This window comes from Poromitra crassiceps (assembly GCF_964638095.1).
Source record: "Poromitra crassiceps genome assembly, chromosome: 1".
In the NCBI taxonomy this organism is placed as follows: Eukaryota; Metazoa; Chordata; class Actinopteri; order Beryciformes; family Melamphaidae; genus Poromitra; species Poromitra crassiceps.
Genome location: NC_139623.1, coordinates 91,615,814 through 91,639,421, shown reverse-complemented (window position 1 = coordinate 91,639,421; position 23,608 = coordinate 91,615,814). Strand labels below are relative to the sequence as shown.

Genomic DNA, 23,608 nt, shown 5'->3' with positions numbered 1-23,608 from the left:
AGACCATTCGGTTACAGGCAAAAACATTTTTTTACTGACTCTAGAAGTTAATGGATGGCTTTACTGGTAATCAACCCACTTTGTATCATATATAATCTCGGTATTATAAGCACATGGGCAGTGTTTTGCCTTCTCTCTCTGTTTACCTCAAGGAGAAAAATGCTCCTGGTGGTGTCAGGCAGAAACTCTGCCCCCACCAGCTGCAAGTCATTAAGGCTTGTTAAGGCTCTCACTTAAAACATTTAAATAAACAATAACAGCGGCCCTCGGAGCAAATTCTGCCTCTCCAGCAGAACTTCCGCAGCTCCGTTCTGACGCGGTGTGACGTAAAACACATCAGAACCGGTCTTTTTGGCAGAGGAGGAAATGGGAGATCTCCATGAGGAAAACACAGAGAACACTGTGCATGTGCTTATATTAGAAAGATTATTAATGATACAAAGTGGGTTGATCACTGGTAAAGCCATCCTTTAACTTTAGACTAGACTAGAGGATCTAAAAACGCAATCTCCCTACCTCCAGGATAACAGTGCACCAGACTAAGTTGAAGGCAGCAAAGACAACGTATTTGTCATAGCTCTCCCAGTCAAACAGGTAGTAAGGCAAACCGATGAGAGCCATAGGCACCAGGGCAAAGGTGAAGTACTCCAGGAAACCAAAGTAGAGTGCCAGGCCCTCGCCATAGTAATGTCTGATGTCATCTGGGGATAGGGGCCGGATGGGAAAGACGATGAGTACATCTTTGAACAGATTCTCCAATTATATTATGATGTTATGTGAACCGAGTTTTCATAGAAAAGTCAGAAGAAAAGACAACGGGTGACTACTACCAAGTAGGGGTGTCACGATACACTCAGTTCACGATACGATACGTATCACGATACTGGGTTCACGATAACGATACGATACGATTTTAACAATATTTTTTTTAAATTGAATAATGACAATATATGACTGGAAAAGTACCGTAGTATTTTATTTGAAATGCAGAAATACAAAACAACCTGGCTGTTGTGGGAAATTGTTATTACAATAACAACTAGAAAAAACATGAGATTGGAGATAAGGCTTATCTTGAAATAGAATGAGTTACACGTCACTTAGATTTACTTTGAACTAAAAGGTTTCTCAGCAGTATAAATTCTCATTATGCATCTTCAGTTTTTCTTCAAACTCAAACAACAAGACTTTTCTTAACACCTTAACTGCCAGCGACGAGTGTACTCGTCAAACACAATCCAGCTGTTAACTGCCAGCGACGAGTGTACTCGTCAAAAAAATCGATTTTTTTTTTTTGACGGTAGGTTGTGCATCTAAGCCTTTTACATCTCTTATATAGGTATTGGACGTGTACAACGTGTACAACCCATTCCACCGACCCACTAAGTGGCGACAAGGAAGGAGGAAGGCAAGCAAAAAGCAGTGTGACTGAAGCCATTCTCATGAAGGTGGATTGGCGAAGGCGCTTTCATTTCCGCGCTGATTGCTGGCGGTGCGGGATTGCAGATTTGCATAGTGGATTGCGGGTGGGACACACTTTGAAACACGCAGCATAATATGACCAGAATCGCAAAAGCTTCATCAAAGCCCTCAACCAAAACTCCAAGACGCGAGCGAGTCCAACCAGACTTCCTCAAAGAGCGGCCGCACAGACAGGCACACACCCGCACAGCAGCAGCAAAGCAATGGTGACAAGCGGGGACTGCCCCCTAGTCCGACACCAAATTGGAAACAAATCCCATTCTAAAAGGCTTTTAGAATGGGATTTTCAACCCATTCTTTTTTGTTTTTTTTTCGCTATAATTTAGAGTAATTTAATTTCTATTCAGAAATTTATTTGAGAGGTCGAGAGTATGAGAAAGTGCATTTGCAAAGGTAGGAAAGTGCTTGTGACAGGGCGCTGCACCCAAAAAAAACGCCCACAGGAGGGAGGAGTTGAGCAGAGGGAAGTTTACTGCTGTTATGGAGGAAATTACTGTTCAAAACTATTGTGTAGGTCTTACTGATGCCAAAAATGAATGGTTAAAGTGAGTGTGCTATCGAATTTCACAAAAAGCCGTTTATCTCTAAATATTTTTTCTGATGCTGAAACCATGCTGTATTCAATTGCTAATGCTTACATAACTACTAACTCTACAAACTAACTCTTTTAGACAGAGAAAGCACACATTCTATTAGTTATTTTTAGATGATTGGTGTTCACGAAGTCGTAACAGAAGAGAAACCTCGGCTCTTGTAAAATGAGCCTAGAATCCTCAAAAAAAACCCTGGCAGAAGCTATCTACAGCAAGAAAAAAACGGCTGGCAGTCAATGTGTTAATCTATTTTTTATGCATCTTCAGTTTTTCCTGTCAAGTAAACAGTTTTGCCAGAAACTCAATTGAATGGTTTCTCTCCTGTATAACTTCTCATGTGTCTCTTCAGAGACTTGTTCAACTGAACTACTTTCCACACATTGAACTTCAACAAACAAAGACGTTTCTTAGTCTATTTTTTGAAAAAAAAAAAAAAAAAAAAAAAATTTTTTTTTTTGCGATATGAGATTTCATCTCAACGATACATATCGTGACGTTTTACTATCGCGAAATTTCGTGGGACGATATATTGTGACACCCCTACTACCAAGCGATTGGTACCGTCTTCTACTTACCAAGAGGCTGGAGGGACAGCTTGACCTTTTTGTACCAGGAGAAGGAAAGTCTCTTGAGTTCCTCCTTTTCATGGAGAGGAAAAACCTGGAGCAGGATCCCCTTGGACTGCAGTCTGCGAACTGAAAAGCAAATAAGAATTCAATCAAGTTTGTTGTTTTATTTCCCATAATCCATCATTTGTTAACCACATGACCGAGGTGTAATATGCTTTCTGTACAGCATGGTGGGTAAGCTCAATTCAACAGTGTCAGTAACATCACACATATACAGATATCACAATCACATTAGACACATGACTGGCAACAGACAATATAGACAGATTACCACAAGACAGAAATCACAGACCATATTTACAGTAGAAGATTGGCAGGTACATCTGTCAGGGTTGTGAAGTGTTGTAACGTGTGTGTGTAATGTGGTCTGTATGATGTTCCATTTGAGTGTGTTGCTGATGTGTGTGCCAAGACATCTGAATGACTCAGTTATGGGTATCATGAACTAGCATGGTGCCTACAGGGACTTGGCTGAAGTTGTATTTGCTCAATGCTATAAATCATTTGGAAGACAATATATCTTTGTGAGGCAGCACAGTTGCATATTTTTACCATTTTCTTTAGTTTGTCTCTCAACTTGTCTTTCCCAACTAAATAAACAAACTGAATTTTCTAAAACAAGGACATGCAGACAATAGCTGGGACCCAGCTGATAGTACACAATGTATTGTCTATAGCAGTCATTCCTATTGTCTAATACGGATTGCCTAAATACGAGTGCATAAAAGCACTATCATTTCATCTGTCATTTCTTGAGTGCATCATTTGTGGAAAATGATTACACTGCGCTTTCACACAATTTGTCAAACACAGATGCTGAATAGAGGCATTCTATCTCCTCGGCAAGCTCATTGCTTCCTTATCTCGCTTTGGGAAATAATTCACTACATTTGCATATTTATTGTTTCCATATTGCAGCCACTGAGAGAGCGAGAGAGAGAGAGGGGTGGGGGTAAAGAGACCGTAGAGCAGGAGACAGAGGAGTGGTGACAGAGCTGCTGGTCCTTCTTGGGCACATTGTGAAAATATCAGAAGAGCATATCTCTGCCCAAAGTTCAGGTTGGGTTCAACTTGGAAACCTTGGCACCAATAGGAAACTCCAATGCATAATGGAAGAAAAATGTGTGTCACTGTCACACTACAGTAGCTGCCAAAATGGTAAAATACTGACACAAGCTGAAACAGGAGGGAAAAACTATCCTCTAAAGACAGAGGACAAATAACGCCATATATGTAGTTGATTTTACATCTCCTGCTTAACATATTCAATGGTTTGTTTTGCTGATTCATTTATAATGAAAATAACGATGATCTTATTGGTATTGGTTGCTACTCCTGATTGTAAACATTGTTTGGCACCACTTGCTTTGGCATCAGACACTTGCGTAAGTAATTACAACAAACCTCATTTTTGAATATGAAAATAAAAGAGAGAGAGAGAGACTGGTGGAGGACCGCAATGGAAATAAGCTCCTAGCTTTATTGCATTTTTATCCTTTTGATAATGGTGTGTCTGTGTGTGTATGTACTGTATATATATGTCATCCCTATCAATAAATCAATCAATCAATCAATCAATCAATCAATCAATCAGACTCACTGATGGACTTCCCTGGGTAGAGCTTGACCTGGGTGTATCCTGGTATGTGAGACTCCTCCTTGGCCCTCAGTGTGTCCAGTTCATGTTTTATGATGTACTGACACTCCGCCATGCTGAGGAAGTCATCACCATCGCCTGCAGAGAGTTTTCAGTTTGAACAAAACCTTTATTAAAAACGACTACACCTACAATATTTAATCCCTCAACCAACAAAACACAAACTGGCAGGGCCTTAAAAAAATACTAACCAAAAGCAGTCATAAAAAAAAACATTTACAAACCAAAGGCAGTCATTAAAAGAAAAGTCAAGCAAAGCACACGCGCACACACACACACACACACCTCAACTCTGTTAAAAACGATATCTCTCTCTTTCTCCTCCCTCCAGCCTACACAATTGCTGCCGATTAAACACTCCTAAATCTTGGATTATTTTGTAGTACTCATAATCCATGGATACTCTTGCCCTAACTAAAGAATTAAACAAGACTAAAACCTTTACTTTTACCTCCGCATCTACTTTCCTCTTCCTAGTCTCACATGGTCAGCCCCAACATCGTACGTCAGCAAGCTTCCAGCGACAGAGGGTCTGAATCCCAAGGCAACTTTCCGGGAGACTTCCAGCAAAATCCCTCAAAATCTCATTGGCTGGGCTGTGACGGAAGTTAGCGTGTTTTCACCCAGGGCCTATTTAGCTGATGCATGCCAGAGTAATATGATGCATGCATTCCGAATGCACTGCCCAGTGCCACGAAGTCCCTGGTTGGTCAATTCATATGTCTGTCACGCATCCTTTTTTTTTGTCTTGGGGGCGAGCGCTAACCACTTTTCAGAGTTGTGTGCCAGACGATGCAATCTATAGCTGGCTACTGTGAGACTATCCTCTTCCTATCCTACTAAGGTACACAGCCATGTTTGCCTGCCCCAGCAGCACTGAAAACCAAAAATAAATCTGAATTTGTAAAAACTGCCCCAAGAACATTGCAGCAAAACACACAACCACTGACAGAAGAAAGGCTTGCTAATTGGTATTAAAGCAGCAGCGGAGAAGCACTGATTGCAAAGTTAACGATTTCAAACTGTGACCAATATTACAGTTAAGAGTGTGTCAATTACAATGACAGCAGTTTGTTGTATCAACATAATAGCTTCTCCCCCGGCTCTCTTTAAATGAAAGTGCCTTGCAAGACTTGAGTCCTGCCGACGGGAGATCAGCTACATGGTGTTAGCGGCGTGGTAATAATGCAGCAAAGATACAGTTAGCCAATTTCAAACAGTTAGCCACTAATTTGCATGCCTATTACACATGAATAGGGGCCGTGCACTGCACAGCTGGGGTCAAGCCAAGTTCAAATCCAAAAGTAAAACTGTCAACAAAAAGTAAACGCTGTAATTCAAAAACTGACAAGACCATGCTCATTCTCAGTCATTTGAGAACATATTGGCTGACAAAAAGCATTTCTGTTAAAAGTCTATTATTACAAGTTTTTATTGTATGAAATTTCACTGTAAAATTTGTCCAAAGCAGAAACTTTTACTTGACCAATCAGAATCAGATTGTGCAGACGACGGAACTACCTGTTGTAGAATGGCACTTCATCAGCGAAGCATAAATATTCATGAGGCCATCCGCAGCCTTCAGGCAGCCTCCTCGACTGTACCTTTAAAGTCTTTGAAGTTGTGTTTGTTGATGCAGGTGAAGGCCCTCATGGAGTCATCATTGAACTCCTTGAACAGGCCCACATCCTCAGCCCCGGACAGCAGCCTCTGCCAGGACGCCCCCACCAGGAACAGGTTAGGGTTTTCCTTCTCCTGAGCTGAGGCTCCAGGGCTCAGCTGCTCCACCAGCAGCTCCGCACCTGGGACAAGAGCAAGAGTGGGGATGAGTGCAGCCATGAATAAAATGGAATGTAAAATAGAATAGAGGAGAGGAGAGGAGAGGAGAGGAGAGGAGAGGAGAGGGAAGGAGAGAAGAGGAGAGGAGAGTGGACTGGAGGAGACGGGAGTGGAGTGGAGGAGAGAAGAGGAGAGGGGAGTGGAGGAGAGGGAAGCAGAGGAGAGGAGAGGAGAGGAGAGGAGAGGAGAGGAGAGGAGAGGAGAGGAGAGGAGAGGAGAGGAGAGGAGAGGAGAGTGGACTGGAGGAGACGGGAGTGGACTGGAGGAGAGAAGAGGAGAGGGGAGTGGAGTGGAGGAGACGGGACTGGAGTGGAGGAGAGTGAAGGAGAGGAGAGTAGTGGAGGAGAGTGGAGGAGAGGGGAGTGGAGAAGAGGAGAGGGGAGTGGAGAAGAGAGTGGAGGAGAGGAGAGTGGAGGAGAGGGGAGTGGAGAAGAGGAGAGGGGAGTGGAGTGGAGGAGAGTGGAGGAGAGGAGAGGGGAGTGGAGGAGAGGAGGAGAGGAGTGAATGAGAATGGAGGAGAGGAGATGAGGGGAGGAGAGGAATGGTAAATGGACTGCATTTATATAGTGCTTTTATCCAAAGCACTTTACAATGTGCCTACATTCACCCATTCACACACCAAAGGCGGCAAGCTGCCACGCAGGGTGCTGGCACAGCCATCGGGAACAATTTGGGGTTCAGTGTCTTGCCCAAGGACACTTCGACATGCGGACTGGAGGAGCCGGGGATCGAACCACCGACCTTCTGGTTGGTGGTCGACCTGCTCTACCTCCTGAGCCACAGCCGCCCCAGAGAGGACAGGAGAGGAGAGGAGAGGAGAGGAAAGGAGTTAAAAATGGTCTAAGACTGCAATAGTTGCGTGCCTCCTATGTGACGTGCGGAGGGATATCAGGAAAAGTAGACCCGCTTGCAGGTAGCGTGGGGAGTTGCGGGTTCAAGTCTGTTTGAAGTTCAGTCGACACCGGATAATTGAATAGCTGAAAGTACCACAGTTTATCGTGTGTTTGGCAACTTATTGTGGGAATTGTGCGTCTATGACTACAGTGAGTATTTTCCTGTGTTTATTAGCATTTAATGTTTAGTTTGATAGATCATTTGCAAGAGAATGTTGCCAGTCGGCACTCTTTGAAGTGGTAATTAAGACGGCATGAATGTCGGTGCAATATAAGACGCTTGTGGGGACGGGCAATCGCCCTACAGTAATTGTCTGTTGAGAGTGGTGCATTTAGATAGTCAATTCAGTGTGTACTGATAATGTGTGTGATTGTATCATTTGGGAAGAGTTATTTTATTTCCATCACAGTACCGGTATGTATGTTTTATCAATGATGACCACATGCCAGTATATAGAAAGGTGACTTGGGGATATTTGTATGTTACCTCTACAGTAAGACAGTAATGTCTGTTGAACTGTGTTGATGTTATTTTGGGTTTAGTATAGCTGGGATATTAAAGGGCATGTATGTGATATTTGATATCTGTATAGTATGCCACTGTATTATGGTTAATGTTATCATAATATATTACTATGTTAGTGTATTGTGGTTAATGTTGATAGGCCTACTAATGTAGTAGTATACTACAGTACTTATTATTTTTATAGCCTACTTATTTCTATATTTGTATTCTGTTTGTTTACAGAAACCACGTTTTCCACAAGTGTCACTAACACCGGGCTAAGTAGAGTAATAAAAGGACAATTTAACTTCAACAAAGGCTTTTATTGGGACCCCTCTTCCACACCCACACCAGAGTTCTAATCGGACTCTCCACAGCTATTTGGCCTATCCCACCACCACAGACTTTTTTTTACTATTTTTTAGTGAGACTTCCTGACTGTGTCACGTCCATGTGAAGCCGGTTGTAATTTTTGTTCCGGCCGGCGATGTCAAAATATAAGCGATGTGATGTATAGTTTTTGAGATATTGTTTGGCACAACTCATACTAGTTAACTGCTGCGGTTCCAGGTGGCTTATCCCGGTGTCGTGATGTCACGCTGATTCGGTAACGTCGACCTTATGCAGTAAATGAAACAGTCAGTGAGGCTCCCACGCTGACTCTGAGAAGCCCTGCGACCCCTGCCTGTCTTGCCGCGGCTCGGATAGCCCGGTGGAGACAGTGGGAGGAGACTCAGTGTTCAGGAAATGCAATCTTTGTTCCGGGAGAACACTACAGCACCAGCTTTTGTCCACAGGGGCCGCTAAAATCAACACAAAATGAAAGCTCCTTGTAGTTGCTTTAATTGTGCAGACTAAGGACACTACTGTGTCTTAGTAGTGTTGGAACATCAGTCTGTTTGCACAATTAAAGGGTGTGAACCAACCGGTGTGCTCCACTCCCCTTTGTTTCCTGGAAGTCTGCTGTACTCGAGCTGAGCACTTGATTCAGCTGCATTTTACTGGAAGCTGCAGAGAAACCTGTTCCACCTAGATTTGCCATACCTCCATTTTGTTGTTTGTCTCTTATCCTGTTCAGCAGCCAGGCCGTTGCTTCTTCTTTGGTGTCGGAGGCCAGCTCCACCACCACCAGAGGAGTGAACCTGGAGCCATGACTGTCTGCTGGGTCTTGCAGCATCTTCCCCTCTCCCAGGGTGCCTGGACAAGAGACCAGTGAGAAATGAACGTCAAAGCAAAGAGCCTTTATGTAGCCGGGTGGTACAATAAGAGAGGAGATGAGGAAGAGAAAAGGTGGTTAGACTGAACAACACACAAGAGCCCTGCTGTAAATTTTCATAGGTTAATTTGTGTAATGGTATCATTTCCGAGGCAAATGTTTACCCTTGTGTGGCGTGTGGACAACCTATAATGTACTCGTAAAACGTTAACTGTGGTAAATTGACGATACAACTTTATTCATTTAAGAATACCCCCTTGAGATGAATCATCTCGCTTTCGAGATGTTATCAAATGTTATATGACCTTCATGTATCTGACAAGTATACATATTTATGTAGCAAATTTACATATATGTATAAATACACATATTTATGTAAGCTATACATATTACACAATTAAATACAGTAATGAACATAGTTATATACACTAATATACACAAGTAAATAATATAATACTAATAAGTGAGCCAGTCTGTGTGGGGTGGTGGGGGTGATTAGCCCAGGGAGGCATGTGGGCAGGAAGGACCTCCTGTGGTGCTCTGTGGTGCACCGGAGCAGAATGAACCTGTTGCTGAACGTGCTCCTCTGCCTGGCCAGAGTGTCATGGAGTGGATGAGAGGCTTTCATAATCTGTAAAAAACTGAAAAATGACCTCCGCCTACATGTGGGTCAAAATACCAGCAGCTGTCACATATTGTTTCTGCTGAGGTCATCTATGCAAACATATCAAGGGAACACCTTACTGCTGTCCTGGCAGCTTAAATGGTCCATCATTGCAAACAGAAAAATATAGGTTGTTTCTAAAGATCAAGAACAAAACTATCTTAGTTAAAATGGGATAAGTGGGCTGCTCAGATCAGAGTAGGGCCTAGGGTGGCCATCATTAGGGCTCGAGTCAAAGTAAATGCTATCAAAGTAAAAACTAGCAAATCTCACTGACAGATTGAGACAGGTGTCCCAGTCCAAGAAGTGCTCCACCCAAGTATGCATAGTTTACTTCCAGCCACAAAGTCATCTTATCAGCAGGGATGGATTAATTACTAGTCAACATGAGTCCAGAATCCAGCTCTTATGGGTGACTGCATTTATTTGACACATCCATAAGATATGAGGCCAGTAGAGAATAGCTGACAGATGCGGCCATCCTGACAGACAGCTAAGACCCAGCTGACACACAAGTGAGGGTGGCAGAGATGGGCACTTGAGACTTGGACTCGAGTCGACTCGACTTCCTGTTTTGATGACTTGTGACTTGACTTGACAAAAACATAAATGACTTGAGACTTACTTGGACTTGGAAGTTAAAGACTCGAGACTTGACTTGACTTGAGAGGTGATGACTTGGATGACTTGTTTGTGTTTGTCTGTTTAAATAATGAAATAATAACGTAACATTGTCCAAGTTTCTCTGTCTGTCCGGAAAGGCCGTAACCACTAGTCTCTTAGAACAGACGAGTTGGCTTCCGCAATTTTCAAATGCTTCCGCCATACTGTCTGTACTTCGTAGGGGAGAATCATGCACCAACCGGAATGGGAAGTAGAAAGGCGGGTCTTCCGCTCATTAGTCTAATCAGAATCCAATATGCCGCATTTTTCGTGGACCCACGTGTCGTGATTGGTCGGATTCTGTCAAACTTCTTTCCTGTCTGAAGGTTTTTTTCCCAACTTCCTTGTGCATGTTCTGGGGGTGTAACGTACAGACTGTATATAGCTGCATTCGCCGGATGTAGATGAGACAGTCTGTTTTAAGAGACTATCGTGGGGGAGAATCATGCACCAACCGGAATGGGAAGCAGAAAGGCGGGTCTTCCGCTCATTAGTCCAATCAGAATTTTTTTAAGGCGGGTCTTCCGCTCATTAGTCCAATCAGAATTTTTTTCCGTGGACACACGTGCTGTGATTGGTCGGATTTTGTCGAACTTCCTTCCAATCTGAAGGTTTTTTTCCCAACTTCCTTGTGCATGTTCTGGGGGTGTAACGTACAGACTGTATATAGCTGCATTCGCCGGATGTAGATGATACAGTCTGTTTTAAGAGACTACGTAACCACCGATTCAACATTGGGGGGACGGCCGCCAAAAAAAAGATTGGCCACTTTGTTGCCAGATTAGAGGAATATTAACATTAAGATTAGACTGTTGTGATGTCATTATTCACCTTTTCTCACTCACCTCCATGTCACCTCTCCCTCCATGCCCGGGTTGTAGCGGGCTCATTTTTATCTTTATCTTTATTGTTTATTTGAACAGGGACAGTACACAATAAACATATTGCATCAGAGATAGAGCTAATTTGCATCTGTAGTCCCTGGGCGCACAGAGTCCTGTGCGCACATAGTACATATCAAATACAGAAATAAAAGAAAATCCTAGTGTCTAAACAATCAATATACATGGTACAAAAAATTATAATACTTACTATTAGTAATATACAACACAGTAAAATATAGCACATAGGTAGATAGCAATCCCCTAAAATCACATAGTGGTAAATGAGGAGATGATCAGAAATAAATACACAATGTCAGAACACAACAACATGAGACCACACTAATGTCTATAGGTGGCCACAGGACTGACCCTCTCTCAGCCACTTCTTGACAGAGGACTTATAACCTTTGAAAGTACTACAGCCTTTAATGACTGCTGGCAGGGTGTTCCACAGCCCGCCCGCTTTGACTGTGAATGCAGATTGACTGAATTTCCTGGATCTAAATGGCATGCAACAGTCTGCTCTAGTGGAGGCTCTTGTAGTTATCACTGGTGTTACGGTTTGTCACAAATTTGTTGAATGGGGGGGGGGGGGGGCAAGGCCGTGGAAGATCCTATACAACAAACCGACATTTGCCATCAGCAGGAAATTCTCGAATGTTAGAAAGTTATATTTCTTGATAATGTTACAGTAATGATAGCTGTTAGGTTTTTTATCCAGGACCTTCAACGCTTGCTTGAATAGAGTAAAGAGTGGCTGCGTCTTTGTTTTATTGGCCTGGGGCCACGTAGTGGCACAATAAGACAGATGTGATAGAATGAAAGAATGAAGATACAGTTTTGCCGCATCAGTGCTCAGCTGACCTCGAATTAATCTAAATTGCCGAAGATTACGTTTGACAGTCCCTGCAGTTTTCTTTATGTGCTTTATGAAGGAGAGGTTGCTATCTAAAATAATTTTATTAATAATTTTTATTTTAAAGCTAGAGCGAAGCTACTGATATCATATGAAACTAGAAGATCTAAGGCATCCATTGATACCAACCAGGACATGCTAGCTTGTCAGCAAGGGGGGTAAATACCGCTCCAAACTTAGACCAAATTTTGGAAAGGGAAAAACGGACATGGCCATATTCAAAGGGGTCCCTTGACCTGTCACCTCAAGATATCTGAATAATAATGGGTTATATTGGTACCCCAGTCTCGCTTTACAGACATGCCCACTTTATGCTAATCCATTTTATTCTTCCCAAAAAATGCATGCATTATAAATGTGTTATTTTTGCCTATTCTGAATATTTCTGCATATAGGACCCCTAAACAATATTGGAATTGCAGAAATTGAGTGTGACTGGAAAGCTGAGTCTTGTAAATTCAATTAGCCTAATTGTATTCATGTGTGATGATGTTAGTCCACATCATCTACATTGTGTCTTGTGTCTGGTATGTGTGTGTTGAGGCTCTACTTTAGCAATACAGTCATGTAAATCGGTGGTATTTATTGCCATAGTAAATTTCACTTTGTTTGTAATGTATGTGTGTGTGTGTGTGTGGCGGGGGGGGGGGGCACTTCAAGTCTGGGTCACCTTGGGGCATCACACTGTGTTAATCCGGCCCTGATGATGAGCGCATCTGAAATAGCTAGTCAGCAACTAACAAATCAACACAAGGTAGCAGTTTACATATCAATAAGGATAGAATAATAGCCATCAAGAAAAGCACAGCAGCTCACATGAATTAATGAACTGCCCCTAATCAGACACACAGACTGGTGCGCATTTTCCAACATAACTAACAAGACCAACATCAGGACCTCCAAACAAGTTCTGACAGAGAGCAATGTCATTGGACCACATTGGACAAATACATTTGCATAATTTTCTCCCAGGATGCCGCTTGTTCCTTCCAAACTTTTTACATGAAAGTAACTAACCAAATTAAATGAGTGGTGGGTGGAAATAATAATTAGCCTATTCTTATTTAAACATGCAGTTTTGAAACATTCAATAAAGACAAATTAAAAATAGACTATGACTTGACACCCTAAGTGATACACACATGTCAGTGTTTCCCCTACCATTCTACAGGCCTGGCCAGGCCAATGGCGCCCCTGCCAGGCCAGAAAAAATATTGCAATTTTTTCCCCCCCTGCTTTCCACAAAATCTCAATAAACCTTTATGGCATATTATTACAATACAACAATACTGGTGTTGACAGTAGACCTAATAGAAGATGCCAAATCATTCAAAACAATGAGCATTTTGCATTTAGGAGCATTGTGCCAGCGTGCAGCGGTGTTCCAAAACGTGTCAACGTGTGTCGTTGCCTGGGAAACGCACATCCCATAATACAACTGTTCGCATCGCATCCCATAATAGTATGATCATACTTGGGATGCCATTGCGAACATAGATGCAAACAGGTTAGCTAAAACTTTAGCGTCGCAAGCGAGGGCCCCCATCGTTGCGGTCGGGCTATGTTTCGAAATCCCTCCAGGCCCGAACAATTTTCTAGGGGAAACACTGCATGTTATGGGAGTGGTATATTCACCTTATTCCCCACGCACACTTTTTCTCTCTTCCGCGTTCAACGCAAACGTATTTGTTCTTCTGGTTCAGCGCTAGTTGCTTACTGTGGCTAATATTAGCCGCTAGTTAGTTATGTTATATGGCAGTAAAATGCCACTGAATGACCAAATTGATATAACTTTTAACCATTTCGAGTAACACTGTTTCCATACGGATCACCAGCATTAGTTTGTTGTTTATAACGTGGCTATATTCATAACGTTTCTATCTCGGATGCGTTATTTCGACACATACCCCACATACCTGGCCTGGCACAACCTATGTGGGTTTCAGGACGTCTCGACTCCACTAGCATCATCTTTAGAGCACAATATTCCTGGAATGCAAGTTTAACTAAACAGTTACATGTCCTCTGCATTCTACATAAAATTAAGATATTACGGGTTGTTTTATTTTGTATGTTAGATACTTATTGGCCAAGATATGTTGGCGGGGGAGTAATTCTGCCAGTTTAGGAGGGGAGTGTGGGCGCCATCTTGCCTGCGGGTTTTTTGGCAAGTCTAAAACGGAAATACTATTACGAAATGACGTAATGCGGAAGCGTCCATGTGTGGGCAAAGAATAAGGTGAATATACCCATTACATCAATTTCCGTGTTAGTAGAATGGTTAGTTCCTTGCTCTGCTCTCCCCTATAGGAGCGCTGGCTCCGTGGTAATGCCACGAACAGCTGTATCGCGCAGTAAATCTGTTTTCTTATTTTTTTACATCAATTTATTGGGGGGGGGACACATTTTATCAGGCTTAAATATTGGGGGGGGATTTGTCGTTCTCAATGTATATTGCCGTTATGGCACTGCTGTCCGGTATGTGTCAGTCAGTGCATGGCGAGTGCAAGCTGGAACGGCGAGAGGGAGAGGAGACGGAGAGAGGAGCATGATGGACAGCCAGTCATCCAATCACGACAATGCCATAAGGAGGATCATGACTGAGTCATCCAATGACAAATTGTCATCCAGTCATGCTCCTCCTTATAGCATTGTCGTGATTGGATGACTGGCCGTCAATCAATCCTCTTACTGGATTGCACACAGCTGAGATATTCTTCAAACAGGCAGACAGGACAGGGGCGGAATCTAACAACGTTTGATTGTAGTGTGACTGTCAGTGTTTCACTGTTTAACAGTGATTGAGAGGAAATATTTATTAAATATTTTTGGCCAGCGCAGGCCCGTATCGGTTGTCCAGTCAATCTGCGAGCCAATCTGCCTGCTGCACGCCAAGGGATCTTAAAATATTATGCACAAGCTTGTCGCAACAAGGTCTCCAAAGTTCCCAATCATGCTTACAGCTCGTTCTAGTTGTGAGACGTATATATATCCCCCTTCTAAAAATGTTCTTTAGACTTAGGGTGTTAATTCAGAATAGTCAAATCTTTATTTTTATCTTGGTCAACATTGAAATATTCCAATTTGTGGTAAATGTGGTAAAAATAAATATTACTAGTATCTACCACTTATTTAGCTTCATTTGGTTGCTTCCTTGTCAACCATAGACTCAGCCCTCAGTCTTAATCCGTTTCACTCCTGTAAGACTGAGAATATTACTATTTAAATCTTTGCATAACGTTAGGTGGCGCTGTTGGAAGCCTTGCATCGGAGAACCAATCATGAGTGTTGTGGGCGGGCCTGCTTTCTGGGGGCAGTTCTCATGCAGAACCGGTGTCTCGCAAAACATCGTCGCATTTGCGGAGAAACATATTAATCACTTAGAAACAAACATAACCTGTTAATAGGACGTGTTTCATCCGGCCCCAGCGGCTAGAGGTCTTTCCCAGCGATAAACCCGACTCCCCAGGCTAACGTTACAGAGCCTGCTGATGACTTCACAGTAGCAAGCGGACCACTTCCGGGTAGGAAAAATGATTGTAAAATAAACCACAGCTATAAATTTTGTTTGGAGCATATCAGCTTCATGCTCTGTGTTAGGACTATGATGAATGGCATTGACGCTACCAAATAAAATTCTAATAATAAATGTAGGCGTGTCTGCTGCCGGCGGTTCTCGCCGGGCTCGGAGACACAGTTTCTGACAGTGAAATTTCCAGACGTTTGGTGGCGCAGCTCACCAAACGTCTGGGAGCCGAGACTATGTCAACCACAATGGGACATTATGCAAATGTATGTTCATTTGGTTGCTTCCTTGTCGACCACAATGCATCTTGGGACATTATGCAAATGTATGTCAGCCCTGACAAAAAAGAAGAAGCTAGGCCTATGTGCTGTAGCCTATTGTATTTTTTATTTTTTTTTATTTTTTATTTGCAAGTTAAACTGTCAGCTGAGCTCTGTTATTGAAGCTTTGGCTAAAGCCCTGAATTTTACAATGATGTTTTGAAATAAATATGTTTAAAAATCGATTGTGTGTTAAAAGCTTGTGTTACGTTTTCATTAGCGTTAATATATTATAGTAATTTATTTTCAATGTCCGCTATCAAGAGCAATTTGGTTAATAAAATCGCTGGGCTGGGCGCAGTGTTTGTGGTGTGGGAAATGTGTTAAAAGCTTGTATTACGTTTTCATTAGCGTTAATACACTAAGGAAGGTATGTGACTAGGGATGTTCATCAATTATCGATAATGGATAATTGATCGTTGAGGAATGAATTCGATCACGTGGATTCCCCCCACCCCCCTGATTTTTTTCTTTTTTTTTTGCGGACTAGGTTTGGGTGGAATTCGTTCCTCCTCGCCCCACTCCATTGCACAGCCGACTAACGTGAGGTGGAGCTTCATATAGTCTCTGGGCTGGCTGGGCGGGGGCCTTTGTGCCAACAAAACCGTTTTAAACATGGGGAATTCACACCTGACATGTTTGTTTACTTGGCCACAGCGCTAGTGTCTGATATTCTTACTACACAGCGGCATCTCCATTATAGCTGGCCGAGAACGCGCAACGTTATTACCAGACCAGAGTAAAAAAAAATTATATATATATATATATATATATTATTATTATTATTATTATTATTATTATTACGCTATCGATAATCGATAATTGATCGTTAATTTTCCCGAATTTCGATTATGGAAATTGTTCAAAATGAACATCCCTATAATGTGACCATAATTCATTTCAATGTCCGCTCTCAAGAGCAATTCAGTTGGTTCATGAAATCGCTGGGCTGCGTGCCGTGCAGTGTTTGTGGTGTGGGAGATTCGAGCTGTCAAAAGAAGACAAAATACTTGCTCCTGGCCAATCCCGGCGCTTGACTGCCACGTAGACGGGCACAGGGCGTGGTTTTGGCATAACCTATGTGGGATTCGAAATAACGCGTCAGCCCTGGGTTGGAGGGGGGAGAGGAACATGTCAGCTGAGTTGGTGTGTGTGTGTGTGTGTGTGTGTGTGTGTGTGTGTGTGTGTGTGTGTGTGTGTGTGTGTGTGTGTGTGCCAGGTTCAACAATGCTTTTCTGCGCTGGCATACGGTATATATGCTAGGTTTCCACCTAGCCTTGTTTATATTAATATGTTTTGATTGAGAAGAGGTAAATACAGTTTCAAGCTATTTGTTTTTGTTTGATTACATTGTAGTATGGCTGTCAGCCTGTCACTAATCCAATGTTTAAAACTGACGTGGCCGATTTTTTTTTTTTTACTGCGAAGCAGTTAAGAAATAAATAAGCATTTATAAAGTTATTTGACTTTTGTTTGATTACATTTATTTCAGAATCAGAATCACTTTTATTGCCACAGTATGCAAGTTACATACGAGGAATTTGTCTTGCGGCCACATTCCACTGAGTCCGTGTTCGGTCCGTCTGCGCTGCGGTACGGCTTCGGAGCCGATACGTTTCCACTCTAATCATTGTGTCAACTCCCACCTACTCCGCTGCGTTGCGTGTCTACTCCGTCCCAGCTCCGACGATCCGGAGCTCTCCGAAAAAGATACGCAAGGCTTCTATTTTCCACGGATGTCGGAGCAAAGCTGCAGCAAGTTGGGCGGAGCCAGGCATGGAGTCAACAGGGCAGAGGTGTTTACAGCATTCAATATCAAGGGGGCGGCTGTAGCTCAGGAGGTAGAGCGGGTTGTCCACCAATCGCCTTGGATAAAAGAGGTCGGTGGTTCGATTCCCGCCTCCTCCAGTCTGCATGTCGAAGTGTCCTTGGGCAAGATACTGAACCCCAAATTGCTCCTGATGGTGTGCCAGCACCCTGGGTGGTACCCTGCCGCCATCGGTGTATGAATGGGTGAATGTACCTACTGATTGTAAAGCGCTTTGGATAAAAGCGCTATATAAATGCAGGCCATTTACCATTTAGGCCATTTATATCAAGCCAGAGGACAAACATGTATGAGAAAAAGTTAATCATTGAAGTGGAAAACCACAAAATAATATATGACACGACACATCCTTTTTACAAGGACAACACCAAGCAAGTCCACCCCTCCTCTGCTTCTCCAGTTGGGAACAATGATCTTCTGCCTGTTTGTTGTTGTATTTATCCCACATACAAATTGTCTCGCGCGATTTCACCGCGAGAACTTGTCGGTCTCGTCACTCTAGCTGTCTGGTGGAGCAGAGCCGTGACGTGCTCTGCACGCAGCCGGTGAGTGTTGGCGGAGCACAGAGCACGTAGCAAAACCGGAGCACAGCCGCAACGCAACACAAATGCAACCAGTGGAATGCCGGCGTTAAAGGGATAGTTTGGTTTGTTTGAAGTGGGGTCCTATCAGCTAGTAAGATACACTAACTTAATTAGGTACAGTGGTCTTGAAGCGGGGCGCAGCGTCTAACGAGATCCGGCACCCAGAGCAGCAGCCAAACCAGCCTTTTCTCTCTCAGTACTGGGGGTCAACAACTAAAACTATAACTGTAATTTAGCCACCTAAAGCAACGCCCACCTAAACAAATCGATATCCGTGTACATGCACGCTCTATTTTGACAATTTTTAGCGCTTTACTTTTCCGCAAAACAGCAGTTTCATTCGGCACTGCTTTTTCTCCCAACCGTACAACTACCGTATTCCTCCGCTAAAAGCCAGCTCAGAGCCGCAGCACTGGATTACTCCGCAGTTATTTGGGGGTAGGCTATTTTATTTCTCCCGGTTTGAAGACACAACAAATAGAATACACGAACGAAAATATGAGTGATTTTGATAGCGAGGATGATATGCCATTCACCTTGGTGACAAGAGGATACAATTATGAACCAGAGAGAATACAGAAGAGGAACTTTTGCAGAGAGTGAAGTGAACAGGCAGAGAGATGCGCCTGCTGCCTAATGCCTGGGTGCCCTGGCTGCAGACCTTATTCACCATTCCCAGGATAAATTGTGGAAAACGACCCAGACCAGAGAGGCCAGGTGACTTGTTGTCTCTAAAGTAAGTCAGTGTTTTATCTCTCTTCTAAGCCTTCCTGTTTTGTAAACCGCGGCTCTGTGCTCTGTGCTGGCTTTTAGCGGAGGAATACGGTAGTTGTACGGTTGGTTGAAAAAGCAGTGCCGAATGAAACTGCTGTTTTGCGGAAAAGTAAAGCGCTGAAAATTGTCAAAATAGAGCGTGCATGTACACAGATATTGATAGATTTAATAACTTATTCCACCCCTGTAGAGATCTATTTGATAACCCCTACCACCCTGTCCTGTAGTAGCCTAAACTACAGCCACAGCCTCCTCAAAACTCTTCAAACTCACATATTATTATAATCTATTGGTTTCTGTTATGTGACCAGCCAGCCTCCTCCGGTTGTAGGCTACTTTGTTCTGTTATTTCGTTTATTTGTTTAGGCTGAAGTCCCCGGTAGTTATGTTTTCGTATGATCATGTTTAACCCTTTGTTTAGCTGGCTTCGACGGCCCAAAGGGGTTGGCCCAGGGCTTTTCCTTAGTTTGGCCGGATCTTCAGCCTCCTTTCTTTATATCATTTGCTACTTTGGTAATTTTCTTCATTTTTGGTTAAACTAAACATTTGAGTAATTGCGCAACCTGCCTGGGGTCCTAAATATGTTCTGGTCTTCGGTTGAGCCATATTTCATGTGTTGAAGACCGTAACAGTTTCAATGCACCAAATGGTTTCATTTCTCATCAGTTAAATTGTCCCCTCCACAGATAGCGACAGGGTGTCTCACACCCCAGTTGACAGTTTCACACCCCAGTTAACAGGCAGAGTTAAGAAAAGCACCATGGCAAACACATTTAGGGAAGTAGTTGACAGCCTACCAGACAGTAATAATCAACTTGCGGCCCGGGGACCAGGCAGGGTACAGGGTGGCCCGCGGCCATACCATATGAAGTGTCGCATTGGTTTTATTGTGAATGAGAATCTGATTCACAATGATAACTAATGTGAAATAAAGTTTGGCTGAGCGCCAGTTAACTTGTCAAACACTGCTGTCCAACAGCCATAATTGGTTTCATTTCATTGGTTTTCATTATCATTATTCATTATTATTTTTGTTATTATTATCTTTATTATTGTTGTTGTTATTCAGTATTCATTCAATTTGCTATTCATTCTAATTGCTGTATTGATTCAAGATGAAATTTGCCTGATTGCTGACAGACCCAAAAACTCTTTGCCCTAGTCAACCCAAAAAGGCCTCAGTCAACTGAAATGCATGCCGACAGGAGTATTTTGAAAGTTGTCGTTTAACACCTCCAGATAGAAAGAGTAACACCATTCTGTCTTGATGGTGGTTCAGTGGTAGAATTCTCGCCCGCCACGCGGGGAGGCCCGGGTTCGGGTCATGGCCAATGCACCATGCTGTAAGGTCATGAACTTGTGTTTTTACACTGTTAGATGATCTCCAATCTTAATGTTTAATAAATTGCAACATATTGCCATAATTGTTTCTGTATTAACAAATGACGCGATGTATGAATATTGTGTGCAATTTGTGTCTTTCTTTTCAAACAGCAACAAACAAATGCAAATGTTTAGCATAGTGAATCATCTTAAATGATTAAAGCAGTATTTCTGAGTAATGTTGATAAAAGGCTAAATTTGCTGGCTAGCTTGTAGAAACTGTAAGGTCACATGTTTTTGAATTCAGGAGGCCTAAATGGGGTAACATTTAAGTTATGTGGAGGTTTGTTCAGAAACTTTAGTCAAAAGCCTGTTTATTCCCTATACCACCCTCTCTGAAGCATGAAGGACCAGTCGCAGAATGTTGCATGTGTGCTAAACAATGCTGAATAAGGGAATTGTAAAAACACAAGTTCATGACCTTACAGCATGGTGCATTGGCCATGACCCGAACCCGGGCCTCCCCGCGTGGCGGGCGAGAATTCTACCACTGAACCACCATCAAGACAGAATGGTGTTACTCTTTCTATCTGGAGGTGTTAAACGACAACTTTCAAAATACTCCTGTCGGCATGCATTTCAGTTGACTGAGGCCTTTTTGGGTTGACTAGGGCAAAGAGTTTTTGGGTCTGTCAGCAATCAGGCAAATTTCATCTTGAATCAATACAGCAATTAGAATGAATAGCAAATAGAATGAATACTGAATAACAACAACAATAATAAAGATAATAATAACAAAAATAATAATGAATAATGATAATGAAAACCAATGAAATGAAACCAATTATGGCTGTTGGACAGCAGTGTTTGACAAGTTAACTGGCGCTCAGCCAAACTTTATTTCACATTAGTTATCATTGTGAATCAGATTCTCATTCACAATAAAACCAATGCGACACTTCATATGGTATGGCCGCGGGCCACCCTGTACCCTGCCTGGTCCCCGGGCCGCAAGTTGATTATTACTGTCTGGTAGGCTGTCAACTACTTCCCTAAATGTGTTTGCCATGGTGCTTTTCTTAACTCTGCCTGTTAACTGGGGTGTGAAACTGTCAACTGGGGTGTGAGACACCCTGTCGCTATCTGTGGAGGGGACAATTTAACTGATGAGAAATGAAACCATTTGGTGCATTGAAACTGTTACGGTCTTCAACACATGAAATATGGCTCAACCGAAGACCAGAACATATTTAGGACCCCAGGCAGGTTGCGCAATTACTCAAATGTTTAGTTTAACCAAAAATGAAGAAAATTACCAAAGTAGCAAATGATATAAAGAAAGGAGGCTGAAGATCCGGCCAAACTAAGGAAAAGGCCTGGGCCAACCCCTTTGGGCCGTCGAAGCCAGCTAAACAAAGGGTTAAACATGATCATACGAAAACATAACTACCGGGGACTTCAGCCTAAACAAATAAACGAAATAACAGAACAAAGTAGCCTACAACCGGAGGAGGCTGGCTGGTCACATAACAGAAACCAATAGATTATAATATATAATAATATGTGAGTTTGAAGAGTTTTGAGGAGGCTGTGGCTGTAGTTTAGGCTACTACAGGACAGGGTGGTAGGGGTTATCAAATAGATCTCTACAGGGGTGGAATAAGTTATTAAATCTATCAATATCGATTTGTTTAGGTGGTTGTTTTAGGTGTTTTAGGTGGCTAAATTACGTTTTAGTTGTTGACCCCCCGTACTTACAGAGAAAAGGCTGGTTTGGCTGCTGCGCTGAGTGCGCGGTCTCGTTCCACAATGCGCACTCACTCCTGAACACTGTACCTAATTAAGTTAGTGTATCTCACTAGCTGATAGGACCCCACTTCAAACAAACCGAACTATCCCTTTAAGTGTCTGTATGCAGCGTAGCGGTCACATCAATATACAGAGATAAGAAGTAGGAAGATAACTAAAGACAATCACAAAGTTGCAAGTCCAATCAAATTGCATGTTCTCCCCGTGCCTCCCGGGGGTTTCCTTCATATAGGAACCCCCTTCACCAAAACATTCAACATACGTTGAATTTACATGAGATTTACAGACTGAGTTAAATAGACGTTAAATAATTTCACTGAATATCAATGAGTATAACACAAATTCAATTCGTCATACTTTTTGAACGGGTTAGATACTGTAAATTGGCCAATAATATCACTATTAGATGTCTTTTTTCTTTATAAAGCAAGGTAAGACTGCAGTATTTGGGCGTGGGGGGAAAAAAGTGACTTGACTTGGGACTTGACTTGACTTGACAAAACCTGTGACTTAACTTGCCCAAAACAAAATGACTTGGGACTTGCTTGAGACTTGGACCAAATGACTTGGGACTTACTTGAGACTTGGACCGAAGTGACTTGGTCCCATGTCTGGAGGGTGGAGCTTTCATCTGGCAGCTATTCTCTTCTAATACGTGTTAGATTTGAGTCAAATAAACACTAGTGGGAAAAGTTGCAGTTCAAAGGCTCAGACTGTGTCACAACAAACCACCAGACACCATAAACGCCAATCCCTGTTTGACGAGATTTCTCAGCAGCAGGTCGACTCGGCACTCACCCAGGTCCATTATCTCTGGTAGGGAAAAACTCTTCTCGTCCTGGGCCGCGTGTGAGCTGGCCCTGGCGATCTGTTAACAACAAAATGATGTCTGTCGAGATTAATGGTGGACGTGTGGACTTAAATTAGCCTACTCTACTGTATGTTCCACGTCACCAACAACCAGCGCAGCAAACTTCAGCTGTCACACCGACCATGTTAATAATAACGTTACTGTGACTGTGGAGTCACTGCTGCCGTGGACATAATATCATTGCCTGACCTTCAACTTCTCACTATATGATTTTAACAAAGGGATGACAATTTACTAAACAATACTGACATGTTATTATTTGGGCACATAAGTGAAGTAACGTTGTAACGTTGGATAGAAATTGGTCTATGTGAGAACGCAAGACTGTTGTACAATGTAAATTATTCAGCACGCACAAAACAGCCCTGCGTTATATTGAATAGTATGCAGCAATGCTTGTCGAGAAATAACAGCAACTGTGATTTACTCACCAAAGCTCCTCTTTCCTCTGTTGCAGGTTTGGCAATGTTTATTCTTTGATATGAAAGCTTCTTCCGCAATCTGTCACACGCGCTGTCGTGGGTGCGCTTGTTTTTCGTTACATAGAAGCGCGGTGATGCACGTCGGTGAGCAGAACAGAGCGCCGCAGTGAAGGCACCGCTCGCCGGGGTTATCCGAAACAACAAATCAAT

The 23,608-nt window shown here is 42.7% G+C and overlaps 1 protein-coding gene across 2 annotated transcripts in view; it reads right to left on the bottom strand.

Moving 5' to 3' along the window:
* Positions 1-23,476, bottom strand: part of ano10a (anoctamin 10a) — a 64,884-nt gene extending 41,408 nt beyond the window's left edge. The window contains exons 1-7 of one of the 2 annotated variants that reach the window (XM_083640238.1): positions 23,408-23,476; positions 22,904-22,973; positions 8,643-8,795; positions 5,966-6,163; positions 4,305-4,439; positions 2,651-2,770; positions 517-701 (exon numbers count right to left, since the gene is read on the bottom strand). In XM_083640238.1, the coding sequence (XP_083496364.1) occupies positions 517-701; positions 2,651-2,770; positions 4,305-4,439; positions 5,966-6,163; positions 8,643-8,795; positions 22,904-22,913 (801 nt within the window). In that variant the 5' untranslated portion in view covers positions 22,914-22,973; positions 23,408-23,476. Of the gene's footprint in view, positions 1-516; positions 702-2,650; positions 2,771-4,304; positions 4,440-5,965; positions 6,164-8,642; positions 8,796-22,682; positions 22,785-22,903; positions 22,974-23,407 lie in introns of those variants that run through there. The other variant, XM_083640239.1, reaches the window with a different exon arrangement.
* Between the last annotated feature and the right edge of the window lie 132 nt (positions 23,477-23,608).